Source organism: Cherax quadricarinatus, chromosome 26 (assembly GCF_038502225.1).
Source record: "Cherax quadricarinatus isolate ZL_2023a chromosome 26, ASM3850222v1, whole genome shotgun sequence".
In the NCBI taxonomy this organism is placed as follows: domain Eukaryota; kingdom Metazoa; phylum Arthropoda; class Malacostraca; order Decapoda; family Parastacidae; genus Cherax; species Cherax quadricarinatus.
Window position 1 is genome coordinate 13,913,282 of NC_091317.1, and position 17,500 is coordinate 13,930,781.

At 38.5% G+C, this 17,500-nt stretch overlaps 1 protein-coding gene across 2 annotated transcripts in view; it reads left to right on the forward strand.

Annotated features, from left to right (window-relative positions):
- Window positions 1–13,968, forward strand: part of LOC128691700 (uncharacterized) — a 61,631-nt gene extending 47,663 nt beyond the window's left edge. For both annotated transcript variants that reach the window (XM_053780576.2, XM_053780577.2), the window contains exons 5-6: window positions 11,273–11,499; window positions 13,668–13,968. In XM_053780576.2, the coding sequence (XP_053636551.1) occupies window positions 11,273–11,499; window positions 13,668–13,749 (309 nt within the window). In that variant the 3' untranslated portion in view covers window positions 13,750–13,968. The remainder of the gene's footprint in view (window positions 1–11,272; window positions 11,500–13,667) is intronic.
- The last annotated feature ends 3,532 nt before the right edge of the window (window positions 13,969–17,500 follow it).

Genomic DNA, 17,500 nt, shown 5'->3' on the forward strand with positions numbered 1-17,500 from the left:
TTGAGTTTATGCTCATTTGTACTTCTATGATGATGTGGTCAGAGTATATTGTTTTTGTAATTGTTGTCTGATTAGTTCCTTGTTTGTGAATGTCAAATCCAGGGTATTTTCATTTCTAGAGGGTTCAGTTATCTGTTGGCTCAATGAGCACTTCTAACAAAACCTTATGTACCTGTTGAGCCAGGGTGCTGCCAGGAGCTGTTTCTGATATAACGTTGTATTGAGCCATCTTCCATTTTACACGTGGGAGATTAAAATCTCCAAGGAAGGTAATATTTGTTGTGGGATTTTCTAACCTATCAAGACAGCTATATTATCTTCCTTAACTGATCCGTAATTCCTTAGCTGTTGCTGACGGTGTTTTATATACTAGGATAATTACCAAATTTCTCCATGGGGAAGTGGAACAGGATTCTTCCTCCGTAAGCCACGCATGTCGTAACAGGCAACTAAAATGCCGGGAGCGAGGGGCTAGTAACCCCTTCTCCTGTATACATTACTAAAGTTAAAAACGGAAATTTTGATTTTCTTTTTGGGCCACTCTGTTTGGGTGGGATATGGCTGGTTTGTTGAAAGAAGAATAATTACCAAATTACCATTTTGAACTTTAATACCTAGAACTTCTACTGTAATATTCAATGAATTTAGCAGTTCCGAGTTACAGAAAATATCTTTCACAGTCCTACTCCTCCCTGTGACTTATTAATTCTGTCATATCGATACACATTATAGTTTTCTATATTTCTCCGTCCAGAACATGCCTAGGGTGTGTTTCTATAAGTGCTCCAAACATGGCATTCACTTCTGAGAGGATCCTATTAATATAACTAATTTTGTCATTTTTATTTGATTTCAAACTCTGAAAGTTTCCAAAGAGGGAGCATTTGGGAGGTTTTGGTTTGGTGTGGTTAGTTAGTACCAGTGGTGGTGTACCACTTGGTATGATTCCTGGTGTACATCCCCCTGGTTTCTCCAGAATTGATTGTGCATTTGTTGTATATTTGACCCTGTTGGGTGAATGCCTGGATTGGTATGTCCCACTGTTGTGCACCTCTGTTTGTCCTCTTTCTTGGGTTTGATAGCGTTCCTTTCGCATAGTGTCTTGACAGCTCAGGTCATATTCTCTGAACTGACTCTCGAAATCATGTCATTACGATTTAGTGGATCATGTTGACGGCTTTGAGGAGACTTGAGCTAGAGTTCGTCATGGCCATGCTAGCTGGAGATTTGTCTGTAAAAACTTGGAATTGTGGTCACAGTAGTGCCTATGCTAACCTTCCTATGGTGTATAAATATATCTAGTTGGATGAATCTTATTGTGGCTAGCTGGTTCAATGGCTAACACATCGGTATGGAGTTTTATAACTGATCGCGGGTTCTAACCCCGCCTGTGGTATGGTTTATTCTCTGAACTGTGTTGAAGCTTTCCACATCACTGGCAGTACCTGTAGTCTTTGTCAAAGCAACACTTTCCCTTTCTTAACATGTTTACACATTTTCTGTTGTGTTTATACCAGCATTTTCTCCCATAGAGATGATGTAGGTTCAGGAGGGAAGACAGTATGCTTGGCTTAAGAGTAAGGAGAGCTTATGAAATTGGGAGGATAGCAAAGGCAAGAGAATGCATTGCATTCTAGAAATTTCAAAGTGAAGAAATTGAGTATTACAAATGGGGAGGGTGCAGAGAAACGAGAACATTTCTCTTAGACAAAAAGAGCATAGGAGAAAAAAGAGTAAATATGCATGTCTGTGCTGATAGAACTGGTATGGTGATTCTGATGAGCAGGGATGGGGCCAAATATATAGTTGTTTTGCTGTGTATTTGCTTTTGAAAATAGAGTACAGAAAATATTGGTATTTGTATTTAGGAAGAAATTGAAGTTGTGTTTGTATTTAAATTGTAATTGCTGCTTTTACTTTAACCCCTAAACGGTCCAAACGTATATATACGTTCTTACCACTAGCGCCCCAAACACATTTTAAGAGGAAAATGATGTTAACCCCAAGTTTAGGGTCTATCTATCTGTCTCTATCTCTTTTTATGTCTCACAGGTACACACAAATACAATTATACATAGTGTAAATTACCTAGGATAACCTAAAAAATCCGAAGTGCTATACTGTGCTTGTAGATATAATGCATAAGAATTCCTGTTGCTTCACAGTGGCTCTCTCTGAGTCAGAGAGAGACAGAAAGAGACAAGCAGACAGAGAGACAGATAATCAGAGACAGATACGAGCTCATCAAATGTCGCCCCTTATCTCTGCACACTCGCTGGCACCCATTAAATGTCATCCCTTATCTCATCTTATCACTGCCCTCCCAGATGCTTGTCACTGACACTTGTCTTACATATTGCTTCAAGGGAATTTCTTCATTCTTCTTCCTCCTCCTCCTCCTCCTCCTCCTCCTCCTCCTCCCTTCCTCCTCCTCCTCCTCCTCCTCCTCCTCCTCCTCCTCCTCCTTCGTTCTTCTTTTTTCTTTCTTTCTTTCTCTTTTTCTTTCTTTTCTTTCTTTCTTTCTTTCTTTCTTTCTTTCTTTCTTTCTTTCTTTCTTTATTTTTCTTTTTTTACAGGGTTTGACAAGGTTAAGGATCCCTAGCTTTATTGACAAGCTATTTACAGGTTAAGGATTCCTAACTTTATTGGCAAGCTAAGAGCTGTTACCTACATCAGCTCATTTGAAAGCATTTTTATTGTTTTGAGACATACAAGTAGGGAACAGGATGAAATTGGAGCCATCTGTGGGCCAGCATTTTCATTTGATGAACTGACTTTATCTCGTTGACATCATTATGCTGTACGAATGTGTTCCATACTCGAGTCATCCTGGGTATATAGGATCTCAGATGGAGTGAAGTTCTGGAGAAGGGTACAGCCAGAGTGAAGTTGCTGCTTTCTGCTCGTCTTGTGGCATAAAAGCTTGTTTCACGCTGTCCTCGAAGTGGATCCAAGTGTGGTACTTTGACAATATTGGCCTTGTACATAACAGTAAGGCCACCCACATCCCTCCTATGTTGAAGGATCTGCTGAAATAACAGATCTATCCAGGATGGGTCCAGGCGAGAGATGAGACGTCTTGCTCTGTTCTCTACTCTGTCAAGCAGTCGCAGATGATAGGGGGGTAGGCAAACCAAGAAAGTGGAGCATACTCAGGGTGCGAGCGTACTTGTGCCTCGTACAGAATCTTGCAACCCCTACTGTCAAGTAGATGCGAGATACGGCGAAGTGCTGTAAGCTTCCTGGCTGCCTTGTTTGCAAGATTTATAACATGGTTCTTCATGGTTAGTTTGGAGTCAGATTTCACCCCAAGGATATCAACTTCTTCTCCAGGTGCCAACACACTCCCATTCATCCTTACTACTGCACCAGCATTATCATCATTTGCATTTTCTGAGGTGCAAATGTTACTTGCCATCTATTTCCCCAAGCTGATATAGCTCTGAGCTGGTGATTGATGTAGCTTAGAGCAGCTGGCATTTCTTCTCTTGGATAAGTGAATGCCATTGTGCAGTCGTCTGCATATGCATGTGATTCTGGGATGAGATGAAGAAGGTCGTTGAAGTAGACATTCCGTAACAATGGTCCCAGCACGCTTCCTTGTGGAGCACTTGCCCCAATGGGATGTCTTGCTGATTCCGTTCCATTGAGAACTACACTTAGAGATCTACCATGAAGGTAATCACTGAGGAGACATAGCGTAGAGCCTGCAATTCCCAGTGCTTGAAGTTTTGCTAAGAGGCCCTGGTGCCACACCTGGTCGAAAGTGCCAGCAATGTCCAGTGCTACCACACAGCTGACTTTGGATTCATCCAGTGACTGGTGCCACTTAGTGGAGAGGTTTAACAACAGATCAGCAGCAGAGTAACCTTTCCTGAAGCCATATTGACGATCACAAAGTAGTGAGTGGTAGTCAGAAAACTCTGTCATTTGTCTTGAGATTATTGTCTCAAGGATCTTACCAGTGATTGACAGGAGTGGCACTGGTCTGTAGTTGCTGATTTCTGCTCTGCTCTTCTTTTTGTGAACAGGGACTACATTTGCCTCTTTTCACAGAGACGACCATTTACACTACTAGGCAGTGCTGAAAGATGCGAGTTAGAGGTGCTGCTAGCTGGTCTGCACATCTTCTCAGCAATCTTGGGCTCAACTTGTCTGGGCCCACAGCCTTTTCTTGGTCAAGCGATTTAAGAAGGAAATGCACCTCCTCCTGCCTTATTGTCACCACTGACAGTTTTGACACAGTTCTTGCAGCTAGCCAAGGAGGGTCCCTTGCTGGATCAGGAACTTGCATTTTGGTAGCAAAGTGTTCAGCAAAGAGGTCTGCCTTCTCTTGACTACTAGTAGAGGTGGTCCCATCCTGTCGATTTAGAGGTGGAATGAGTTCATCAGGCAGATAACCTTGTCTGTCCTTGTCCAGGGACCACCAGGTTTTGGAGCCTACCCTACCCTTTCTTTCTTGCTTTCTTAATTTCTTTCTTTTTCTTTCTTTTTCTTTCTTTCTTTTTCTTTCTTTCTTTTTCTTTCTTTCTTTTTCTTTCTTTCTTTTTCTTTCTTTCTTTTTCTTTCTTTCTTTTTCTTTCTTTCTCTTTCTTTCTTTTTCTTTTTTTTTCTTTTTCTTTCTTTTTCTTTTTCTTTCTTTCTTTTTCTTTGTTTCTTTTTCTTTCTTTTTCTTTCTTTTTCTTTCTTTTTCTTTCTTTTTCTTTCTTTTTCTTTCTTTTTCTTTCTTTTTCTTTCTTTCTTTTTCTTTCTTTTTCTTTCTTTCTTTTTCTTTCTTTCTCTTTCTTTCTCTTTCTTTTTCTTATTTTTTCTTTCTTTTTCTTTTTCTTTTTCTTTCTTTTTCTTTCTTTTTCTTTCTTTCTTTTTCTTTCTTTTTCTTTTTCTTTCTTTTTCTTTCTTTTTCTTTCTTTTTCTTTCTTTTTCTTTTTCTTTTTCTTTTTCTTTCTTTTTCTTTCTTTTTCTTTTTCTTTCTTTTTCTTTTTCTTTCTTTTACTTTTTCTTTCTTTTTCTTTCTTTTTCTTTCTTTCTTTTTCTTTCTTTTTCTTTTTCTTTCTTTTTCTTTGTTTTTCTTTCTTTTTCTTTCTTTTTTTCTTTTTCTTTCTTTTTCTTTCTTTTTCTTTGTTTTTCTTTCTTTTTTTCTTTTTTTCTTTTTCTTTTTTTTTCTTTTTTTTCTTTTTCTTTCTTTTTCTTTCTTTTTCTTTCTTTTTCTTTTTCTTTCTTTTTCTTTCTTTTTCTTTCTTTTTCTTTCTTTTTTTCTTTTTTCTTTTTCTTTCTTTTTCTTTCTTTTTCTTTCTTTTTCTTTCTTTTTCTTTTTCTTTCTTTCTTTCTTTTTCTTTCTTTCTTTTTCTTTCTTTCTTTTTCTTTCTTTCTTTTTCTTTCTTTTTCTTTCTTTTTCTTTCTTTTTCTTTTTCATTCTTTTTCTTTCTTTTTCTTTCTTTTTCTTTCTTTCTTTTTCTTTCTTTCTTTTTCTTTCTTTTTCTTTCTTTTTCTTTCTTTTTCTTTCTTTTTCTTTCTTTCTTTTTCTTTCTTTCTTTCTTTTTTTCTTTCTCTTCTTCTTTCTCTTCTTCTTTCTCTTCTTTCTCTTCTTCTTTCTCTTCTTCTTTCTCTTCTTCTTCTTCTTCTTCTTCTTCTTTCTCTTCTTCTTCTTCTTCTTCTTCTTCTTCTTCTTCTTCTTTACTCCCGTGTATCCAAAACATTGCTGGGACCTATAAATACTTTGTATATATTCCTAGACAATAGTAAATGGCCAAGGCAGTTGTAAATGTCCACCTGTCAGTGTGTTTATGACAATTTGAGTACAATTTCAGTACCTGATATTAGTGCAAGAACAAAGATTGGTTGTGAAATGACAGGAACTACAATAAATTGTAATTATCAGAAAATAAAAATTATATAAAATATAAAAATGAGAAAAAATGGTATATCAGAAACACTTCTGCAAGCGGCAGGGCTCAGTGTTGCCATCAGGTGAGCATTAAGTGCCAACTTTGCAGCCTCATATCAATAAGTACTGACCCTATTTTTTTTTTTTAATCATATAACACTTAGAAAAATTTTCTGTTTCAATGAAAAAAAATTTTTTTTTTTTATTTTTCATAATATTCAGGGTTCTGATCAAGAGAACGTGTATATACGTTTGGACCGTTTAGGGGTTAAAGGCTGTTCAATTACAGTACCATAATTTCTTTGCTTATCCCAAATCTGGTGATATCTATCTTAATATACAACCTCTCCTCACTAACGACAGAGTTCCATGTCATTAAACGAATTCATCGCTAAGTGAGGAGCATACTATAATGGTAATGAGTTTGTGTCAGCCATCTTTGATATTGTTTTAATGTTACCTTTGCACTATTTATAACATTTCTGGTATATTTTTAAATGTTTATACAGTAGTGTACTGTACAGCCTCTCCTCACTTACTGACTTGCTCGTTTACCGACAACTCGAACTTACGACGGGCTCTCCGGCGAGTCAGTATTGTATGTCATACAAGAACTTGGGTTGTGGAAATGGGCAGCACAGTGTCTCAGCATCAAGCATCTCAATCTCCTTCTTACAGATAGAAGTGCAGCAGCACTTGGAAGAGTTAAATGGGAGAAGTACAATAGAAGTTCATTGTAAATGGGTTAGTGATGGGCCTCAGTATCAAGCAATCTCCAAGACTACATATTTCGTCTGTAAATTTGTACTTGATAGCTGACATTTAAAGTACTGCAGAGTGATTGTTATTAGTTATTAATTATTATTATTATTATTATTATTACACTATTATTATTACATTCTCTCTCTCATGGCAGCTTAATAAATGATTCAACTCAGTGAACAAGGCTTGTGGATGGTAATAATAATAATAATAATCATCGCTCTGGAGTGGTTTAAGTGTCAGCTGCCAAACCTATACAAAATACGTATGACATTTAAACCACTCCAGAGTGATTATTTATTATTTTTATGATTATATTATCAGTCTTTTATTATTATTATTATTAGGATTTTATGCCATATGAGAACTTGGGTCATGGAAACAGGCAGCGCAGCGTCTCAGCGTCAAGTATCTCAGTTTGCTTCCTACAGCCACTGAATACACTAGCTTTCACTGTCTCCAAGACTACATATTTGTACAAATTTGCACTTTATTATGCATATCATATTACAAGATGTCAGCAAAAAGGAAGATCTTGACTTCACCTCAAGGAAGCACCAAGAAACAAAGGAAGGCTCTCAATCTTGAGGTGAAAATGAAGATTATAAATGAGCATGAAGCTGGTTAGAAAGTGCAAGTGATAGCCAATGACTTGAAGCTGGTGCATTCTATCATTCCCACTATCTTGAAGGGTAAAGATAGAGTGAAAGAGGTAGTGAAAGCATTGACAGGATTTCAAGCCATAGTAACTAGGCAGTGGAAGCACGATAAAGACGCCCAAATTAATAAAAACTGACGAATATGGAGAGGTATTGGAGGGTGTGCGGGGCTATTACGAGAGAGAGGGAGTAGGTGCCAGCAATGTCTCTCAGTATCTCATGCTTCACCATGATGTACGGATGTGTAAGCTCACAGCACTATCAAATGCTGTATAATTATACTATTACTATCATATTTATTCCATAATAATATTAGGTATAACATAAATGCTAAAGTGGGAAAAATGTGGTGGGAGTAGTAGGTAAATTTGGGGTGCCAGGGGTAAATGAAAATGGGGAGCCTTAAATTGAGCTATGTGTAGAAAGAGGTTTGGTAATAAGTAATACATATTTTATGAAGAAGAGGATAAACAAATATACAAGGTATGATATAGTACATAACGAAAGTAGTTTGTTAGAGTATGTATTGGTGGATAAAAAGTTCATGGGTAGGCTCCAGGATGTACACGTTTATCGAGGAGCAACTGATATATCGGATCATTATATAGTTGTAGCTACAGTTAGAGTAAGAGGTAGATGGGAAAAGAGGAAAATGGCAACAACAAGCAAGAGGGAGGTGAAAGTGTATAAACTAAGGGAGGAGGAAGTTTGGGTGAGATACAAGCAACTATTGGCAGAAAGGTGGGCTGGTGCAAGTATGAGTAGTAGGGGGGGGGGTTGAAGAGGGTTTGAATAGTTTTAAAAATGCAGTATTAGAATGTGGGGCAGAAGTTTGTGGTTATAGGAGGGTGGGTGCAGGAGGAAAGAGGAGTGATTGGTGGAATGATGAAGTAAAGGGTGTGATAAAAGAGAAAAAGTTAGCTTATGAGAGGTTTTTACAAAGCAGAAGTGTTACAAGAAGAGTAGAGTATATGGAGAGTAAAAGAAAGGTAAAGAGAGTGGTGAGAGAGTGTAAAAGGAGAGCAGATGATAGAGTGGGAGAGGCACTGTCAAGAAATTTTAATGAAAATAAGAAAAAATTTTAGAGCGAGTTAAACAAGTTAAGAAAGCCTAGAGAACGAATGGATTTGTCAGTTAAAAACAGAGGTTTTGGGTAGATGGCGAGAATATTTTGAGGAACTTTTAAATGTTGAGGAAGAAAGGGAAGCGGTAATTTTATGTATAGTCCCTTTATATAAAGGAAAGGGGGACAAAAGAGATTGTAAAAATTATAGAGGAATAAGTTTACTGAGTATACCAGGAAAAATGTATGGTAGGGTTATTATTGAAAGAATTAGAGGTAAGACAGAATGTAGGATTGCGGATGAGCAAGGAGGTTTCAGAGTGGGTAGGGGATGTGTAGATCAAGTGTTTACATTGAAGCATATATGTGAACAGTATTTAGATAAAGGTAGCGAAGTTTTTATTGCATTTATGGATTTAGAAAAGGCATATGATAGAGTAGATAGGGGAGCAATGTGGCAGATGTTGCAAGTATATGGAATAGGTGGTAAGTTACTAAATGCTGTAAAGAGTTTTTATGAGGATAGTGAGGCTCAAGTTAGGGTGTGTAGAAGAGAGGGAGACTACTTCCTGGTAAAAGTAGGTCTTAGACAGGGATGTGTAATTTCACCATGGTTGTTTAATATTTTTATAGATGGGGTTGTAAAAGAAGTAAATGTTAGGGTGTTCAGGAGAGGGGTGGGATTAAATTATGGGGAATCAAATACAAAATGGGAATTGACACAGTTGCGTTTTGCTGATGATACTGTGCTTATGGGAGATTCTAGAGAGAAATTGCAAAGGTTAGTGGATGAGTTTGGGAGTGTATAAAGGTAGAAAGTTGAAAGTGAACATAGAAAAGAGTAAGGTGATGAGGGTATCAAGTGATTTAGATAAAGAAAAAATGGATATCAAATTGGGGAGGAGGAGTATGGAAGAAGTGAATGTTTTCAGATACTTGGGAGTTGACGTGTCGGATGATGGATTTATGAAGGATGAGGTTAATCATAGAATTGATGAGGGAAAAAAGGCGAGTGGTGCGTTGAGGTATATGTGGAGACAAAAAACGTTATCTATGGACGCAAAGAAGGGAATGTATGAAAGTATAGTAGTACCAACACTCTTATATGGGTGTGAAGCTTGGGTTGTGAATGCAGCAGCGAGGAGGCGGTTGAAGGTAGTGGAGATGTCCTGTCTAAGGGCAATGTGTGGTGTAAATATTATGCAGAAAATTCGGAGTGTGGAAATTAGGAGAAGGTGTGGAGTTAATAAAAGTATTATTCAGAGGGCTGAATAGGGATTGTTGAGGTGGTTTGGTCATTTAGAGAGAATGGATCAAAGTAGAATGACATGGAGAGCATTTAAATCTGTAGGGGAAGGAAGGCTGGGTAGGGGTCATCCTCGAAAAGGTTGGAAGGAAGGGGTAAGGGAGGTTTTGTGGGCGAGGGGCTTGGACTTCCAGCAGGCTTGCACGAGCGTGTTTGATAGGAGTGAATAGAGACGAATGGTATTTGGGACCTGACAATCTGTTGGAGTGTGAGCAGGGTAATATTTAGTGAAGGGATTCAGGGAAACCAGTTATTTTTATATAGCCGGACTTGAGTCCTGTAAATGGAAAGTACAATGCCTGCACTCTAAAGGAGGGGTTTGGGATATTGGCAGTTTGGAGGGATGTGTTGTGTATCTTTATACATATATGCTTCGTAACTGCTGTGTTCTGAGCACCTCTGCAAAAACAGTGATTATGTATGAGTGAGGTGAAAGTGTTGAATGATGATGAAAGTATTTTCTTTTTGGGGATTTTCTTTCTTTTTGGGTCACCCTGCCTCGGTGGGAGACGGCCGACTTGTTAAAAAAATATATATATATATAACATAAATAACGTAGAAGCATGATAAAGATGCCAAAATTAATAAAAACTGACATTATATAGAGAGGTATTGAAGAGTGGCGGGCCGGGAGGGATAAAAAAAAAAAGTGACTGCGACCATAACAGAAAACGTTATGCGCCTGAAGGGTAACTATAGAAAATCATTCTTACCTTGTGTAAAGACTGAAAAAAGTGCAATTTTCACGAAACTAAAAAAATCCCAAGCAGTCAGCTATGCACACGTTTCCTGGAATATCTCGGAAGTAAGTCATTGACCTATTTCATGTTGTATTACTATTAATAATTTCATGTTGTATTACCGTTAATAATGAACAGATTGAAAGGAATTTCCCAGCAAACATAAATCTGAATGTTTTAATTTTGGGTGGTGACACTTTTGAAGTGTCAGTAAGAGGTGACTCCTTGATCAGCAGTGAAATTGTTTACTGACAGGGTCTTAGGCCCCTAACTCCATCGTTAAGTGAGGAGAGGCTGTGTATTGAAACTTACAGAATAGAGGAAATCAGTTCTAATATACATTAGGTATGAATACTAGTCAGAGAGCCTGTCGTAAGTCTGAGACGTCGATAAACGAGCACGCCGCCATATGAGGAGAGGCTGTAGTTTTAATATGGCAATTTATTTATCTGGTAATTATTCGCACTGGCTTCCTCTGCTACTGTAATGTGTTGATGAGTGCCGTCATTACTGCTTTCAAACACTTGTATCTACATGAATTCTTTTCACGAGTTTTTCATTTGATGTCATTGCACTTTTTGTGTCCCTGTACTGTCCTATGTTATATGCAGGCATTATTTTAGTCTGCTTGACAGTAGGCTATTTATGTTCTTGAAATCTGAGGCCTCATATTCTGGATGTTGCACCCTTCTACATTTTGTTACAATCTCTGGAAGTTGGTGGTGTCATTGTGTGTCCTACATTAAATGCACATGTTGAGGCTTTAGCCAGGTTTTTTGTTTGTTTTAGCTGTTACATGTTTATGGAGGTCCATTTTATCAGACATTTACTGTATATGATATATATATTTCCTTGCAGAAAATCATTGAAGATCAGTGCACTCAGCTAGTGGAAGCTGAACAGTGGATGAGTCTGGTGGACTATACCCTCCTTGCATGGTCTTATGTACGTGCAACTCCCATTTGGGACTCCAACCAACATAACAATTGCCGCCGAGTCTGCTTCAAAACCCTTGCACGACACTGTCTTCAGGGACTTAAAGAAGTTCTCTGGAGTCAAGATCAACTGGAGACACTTTTGAAGAAGTAAGTTATGAAAATTTACAAGAATTTGAATTGTATATTATATAAATATAATATTTTTTTTTTTACTTATCGCAGGTTTTTCCTTTAGACTACTATCTACTTTTATCATAGCCTGAATTGTGTGCATGTTTATTTATACAGCATTGTAATCTAATTGCCATGTTTGAAATTGTTTGAAGGTATGTTACACAAATATCTGCAGCATAATTTACTTGTTTAATAAGGGAATTTTGACTTTATTGTCCCTGGATTTTTCTGTACTAAATATGAAGTAGACTGAATTCGAATGGCAATAGCTATTCATGATAATTAAATGGAAATTTTTAAATGTTTTACACTAGCAGGAATGCTGATCTCTTGTGTCTCAAAGAGGTAAATCTTGCAAACCACTTCTTGCACCCAGTATACACTACGTATGTGATGGTGCATTTATATACGTGTGCATGCTTATCTTGAGGTTTCTTCTAAGTTTTTGTAATGGTTCTTGAGTTTATAGTGTTTCCTTTCAAATCCATGACCCTTGTGGATTTAGCTCTTAATTTAATTTTAATAATAAATAATTTAAATTACATGGGAAAACGGGTTAGAATCCTTCCTTCATAAGTAATGTGTAAAGTGACTAAAATGGCACAAACAAACAGCAGTGATCCCCTTTTCTATATTGGATACTAAAAAGTCAGAATGAAATATATTATGAATGAAAAGAAGATAGATGTCCTAGTACTAAGTAAAACAAAGCTAAAAGCAGGGAGGGGGGGGGGGAATTACAGTGGAGAGTAAATGGGATTAAATCAAGTGTATGTGGAGCAATTAGAGCTATAGTAAGTATACTTTTCAAAGGATCAGTTATAAAAAAAAAAAAGATACAAGAATGATGTGGATTTGGGTAACAGTGGGAGGTAAGAAGTAAGTGAGAAAAGTGCTAAGGAGAGAGAGAGATTTTGAGAGGTATTAAACAAATGTTTAGGGAGTGTTTAACCAGGTGAGAGTAATAGTTGTGGGGGGACCTAAATTTTGAAATTGGAGTGTTGATGTAAATTTGGAGTTCCAAAGGTAAATAATAATGGAAGTGCCTTTAATTGCATTATGTTAGACTTCCTAATAATTAGTGTGTTATTAAAAGAGAAAAGAAAATAAGTATAAGAAGGGATGATATAGTATGCAATGACAGCACTTAGCTAGAATCTATTAGTAAATAAAAGGTGATATGTGAATGTTTGTAGAGGAATGATTGATATGTTTGAGCATTATCTAGCGGTAGCCACGTTAAGAGAAAAGAGTAAGCGGCAGATGGAGAATGGGATGAGTGGTAAGAAAGAAATAAAGTATATGAACTAGAGGAGAAGACAGTTATTGGAAGTTATAAGCATATGTTGAAGAAATGTGGGTATGGAGTAAATTTAAGAATGCAGTGCTAGAGTATCCAACAGAAGTTTGTGGCTTTATGATGGTGGGTGAGGGTGGTAGGAGGAATGATGTGGAAGGTAGTGAAATGATGAAAAAAGAGGTGGTAAGGGTGAAAATTTGCATAGAGGGATTTTTCTAATGTACAAATTATATACAAAGGCAAAATATATGAAGAGACAGCGAGGTTGAGTAGTATGGGAATACAAAGGGAGAGCCAAGGAGAGAATGAATGAATCTTGCCAGCAAATTTTGCAGACTTAAATGATGAGCCTGTGCAGGAAAGTACTTGACAGTTCAAAACAAAAGGAGGGGAAATGTTAGATGTTAGAATATATCAAGTTGTTAAATGTTGGCTAAAAAGAGGCCATGATTTCATGCAATGGGCAATGAATCACTTAGGGTAAGGAAGAGCTATAGGTGAATATGGGAAGAGTACACGAGATAAAGTAGCTGGGATAGGCAGGATTAAGACTTAAGATGTTAAAACCGGGAGGGATATAGTTTGTGGTTGGTGTATCTGTTCAATGTATGCATGGAAGAAGCAAATGTACCCAAGGATCAGCAGAAAGCTTGCACCGAGGCAGGTTGACCCGAAAAAGAAGACACGTAAGGTTTTTCTTTTTACATTTAATAATTTACACAGAAGGGGTTACTAGCTCCTTACTCCAGCATTTCAGTCGCATCTTACAACATGCATGGCTTACATAGGAAGGATTCTCCTCTACTTCCTCATGTAATTATTATATAAATCTTTCTTTCAGATTAGAGCAGTGTTCTTCAGACCATGAGGAAATGTCGCACTGCATAGAGCATATACGAACTGTCCAAAGCAATCAAGAATAAGTATGAGAAGGATATTATCTGAAAGATTTGCAGGTGCTTTATTTTAGCTATGGGAAATGTGGGGGCAGAATTTTACTTTTCCCTGTTTGGAAAGAAAAGAGCCATTTGTTTTCTCTCTAATTATTTTCCTATCAGACACCAAATAACTTTTGAATAATATGTTGTAATGCTTAGTTTCCAAAGTTGCCATTGCAGAATTTGGGACAGCAATTATCAGAACTGTGATTTTTCACCAAATGCTTTTTACATAACCATTAGTGCATTAGCACCTTCGTTTTGCTTTTTTCTCAGATGAGAAGGTTTTATACTAATTGTCTTTGAGATGGAGTTCATGTGCTATGTTGGCCTAGGGAAATTTATCTAAAGTCATTTTAAAATTAAGCCCTACATTCTTTTATTAGTGTGCCATTGTACCAGAGGAGCAGCACAACTTTTACACAGTTCTTCCTTTGAACACATGACAATGGCAATATGCATGAAATACTGTGCAGTGTTTCACTTTGTGTGGCTTTTTATAAACAGTTGGTTCATCCATTAAATGAACTGCTAATATGCTTGGCCAAAAATTTAAGAAAATTTTGAGATTTGTCCATTAGCTATTCTTAAAACTATGTATGAAGTTTGCCTCCACCACTTTTTCATTGAGGTCATTCCACTTTCCGACCAACCTGAGACTGAAGAAATACTTGCTGACATCTCTGTGACTTGTGTCTTTAGCTTTCAGCTGTACCCTCAAGTACCTGTTTCCCAAATAGTCTATAAATTCCTCTGAATTGATAGGGGTGTGTTTGTGTGTCATGCACACGCATGGCTTGCTCACTCGCTCTCCCCTCTCTCCTCTCTCTCTCTCTCTTTTTTTTTTTTTTTTTTTTTTTACACAGGGTTTGACAAGGTTAAGGATCCCTAGCTTTATTGACAAGCTATTTACAGGTTAAGGGTTCCTAACTTTATTGGCAAGCTAAGAGCTGTTACCTACATCAGCTCATTTGAAAGCATTTTTATTGTTAAGAGACATACAAGTAGGGAACAGGATGAAGTTGGAGCCATCTGTGGGCCAGCATTTTCATTTGATCAACTGAATTTATCTCGTTGACATCATTATGCTGTACGAGTGTGTTCCATACTCGAGTCATCCTGGGTATGTATGATCTCAGATGTAGTGATGTTCTGGAGAAGGGTACAGCCAGAGTGAAGTTGCTGCTTTCTGCCCGTCTTGTGGCATAAAAGCTTGTTTCACGCTGTCCTCGAAGTGGATCCAAGTGTGGTATTTTGACAATACAGTGGACCCCCGCATAACGATTACCTCCGAATGTGACCAATTATGTAAGTGCGTTTGTACGTGTATGTTTGGGGGTCTGAAATGGACTAATCTGCTTCACAATATTTCTTATGGGAACAAATTTGGTCAGTACTGGCACCTGAACATACTTCTGGAGTGAAAAAATATCGTTAACCGGGGGTCCACTGTATTGGCCTTGTACATAACAGTAAGGCCACCCACATCCCTCCTATGTTGAAGGCTCTGCTGAAATGACAGATCTATCCAGGATGGGTCCAGGCGAGAGATGAGACGTCTTGCTCTGTTCTCTACTCTGTCAAGCAGTCGCAGATGAGAGGGGGGCAGGCAAACCAAGAAAGTGGAGCATACTCAAGGTGTGAGCGTACTTGCGCCTCGTACAGGATCTTGCAACCCCTACTGTCAAGCAGATGCGAGATACTGCGAAGTGCTGTAAGCTTCCTGGCTGCCTTGTTTGCAAGATTTACTTCATGGTTAGTTTGGAGTCAAATTTCACCCCAAGGATATCAACTTCTTCTCCAGGTGCCAACACCTTCCCATTCATCCTTACTACTGCACCAGCATAACCATCATGGTGCCTAGAGACGATCATCATTTGCGTTTTCTGAGGTGCAAATGTTACTTGCCATCCATTTCCCCAAGCTGATATAGCTCTCAGCTGGTGATTGATGTAGCTTAGAGCAGCTGGCATTTCTTCTTTTGGATAAGTGAATGTCAGTGTACAGTCGTCTGCATATGCATGTGATTCTGGGATGAGATGAAGAAGGTCGTTGAAGTAGACATTCCATAACAATGGACCTAGCACGCTTCCTTGTGAAACATTGCCCCAATAGGATGTCTTGCTGATTCCGTTCCATTGAGAACTACACTTAGAGATCTACCATGAAGGTAATCACTGAGGAGACATAGCGTAGAGCCTGCAATTCCCAGTGCTTGAAGTTTTGCTAAGAGGCCCTGGTGCCACACCCGGTCAAAAGTGCCAGCAATGTCCAGTGCTACCACACAGCTGACTTTGGATTCATCCAGTGACTGGTGCCACTTAGTGGAGTTTAACAACAGATCAGCAGCAGAGTAACCTTTCCTGAAGCCATATTGCGATCACAAAGTAGTGAGTGATAGTCAAAAAGCTCTGTCATTTGTCTTGAGATTATTGTCTCAGGGATCTTACCAGTGATTGACAGGAGTGACACTGGTCTGTAGTTGCTGATTTCTGCTCTGCTCTTCTTTTTGTGAACAGGGACTACATTCGCCTCTTTCCATAGAGAGGGCCGTTTACACTGTACTAGGCAGTGCTGAAAGATGCGAGTTAGAGGTGCTGCTAGCTGGTCTGCACATCTCAACAATCTTAGGGCTCAACTTGTCTGGGCCCACAGCCTTTCTTGGTCAAGCGATTTAAGAAGGAAATGCACCTCCTCCTGCCTTATTGTCACCACTGACAGTTTTGACACAGTTCTTGCAGCTAGCCAAGGAGGATCCCTTGCTGGATCAGGAACTTGCATTTTGGTAGCAAAGTGTTCAGCAAAGAGGTCCGCCTTCTCTTGACTACTAGTAGAGGTGGTCCCATCCTGTCGATTTAGAGGTGGAATGAGCTCATCAGGCAGATAACCTTGTCTGTCCTAGACCAGGGACCACCAGGTTTTGGAGCCTACCCTACCTGATGCTAGCTTTCTTTTAGTGTCCACCTCCCATTTAGCAATGGCCCACTTTTGAACGTCACCCATATGCCTACAGGCTTGCGTGTGCAAGTTCCTGTTATAGGTGGTAGGATGTCTCTTATACCTTTGCCATGCTTTGTACTTAGCAGTAGCAACCTCTCTACAACGAAAGCCAAACCAAGGCTGATCTGTAGACTTTGTCACATGTTGCCGGTGAGGAATGTGTTCTTGTTGTAGGTTAAGGATGTGTCCAGTGAAGGCTTTCACTTGGTTGTCAACATCTCCTTGGAGAAGAGCATTCCAGTCGGTGGTAGCGAGCTCAGAGCGAACGGCTGGCCAATTACCTCTTTCCCATAGCCTCCTTTCTCCTCTCTCTCTCCTTTCTCCTCTCTCTCTCTCCTTTCTCCTCTCTTTCTCCTTTCTTTCTCCTGTCTCCTCTCTCTTTCTCCTTTCTTTCTCCTTTCTCCTCTCTCTCCTTTCTCCTCTCTCCTTTCTCCTCTCTCTTTCTCCTCTCTCTTTCTCCTTTCTCCTCTTTCTCCTTTCTCTTTCTCCTTTCTCCTCTTTCTCCTTTCTCTCCTTTCTCCTCTCTCCTTTCTCCTCTCTCTCTTTTTTTTTTTTTTTATTTTTACACAGGGTTTGACAAGGTTAAGGATCCCTAGCTTTATTGACAGCTATTTACAGGTTAAGGATTCCTAACTTTATTGGCAAGCTAGAAGCATTACCTACATCAGCTCATTTGAAAGCATTTTTATTGTTATGAGACATACAAGTAGGGAACAGGATGAAGTTGGAGCCATCT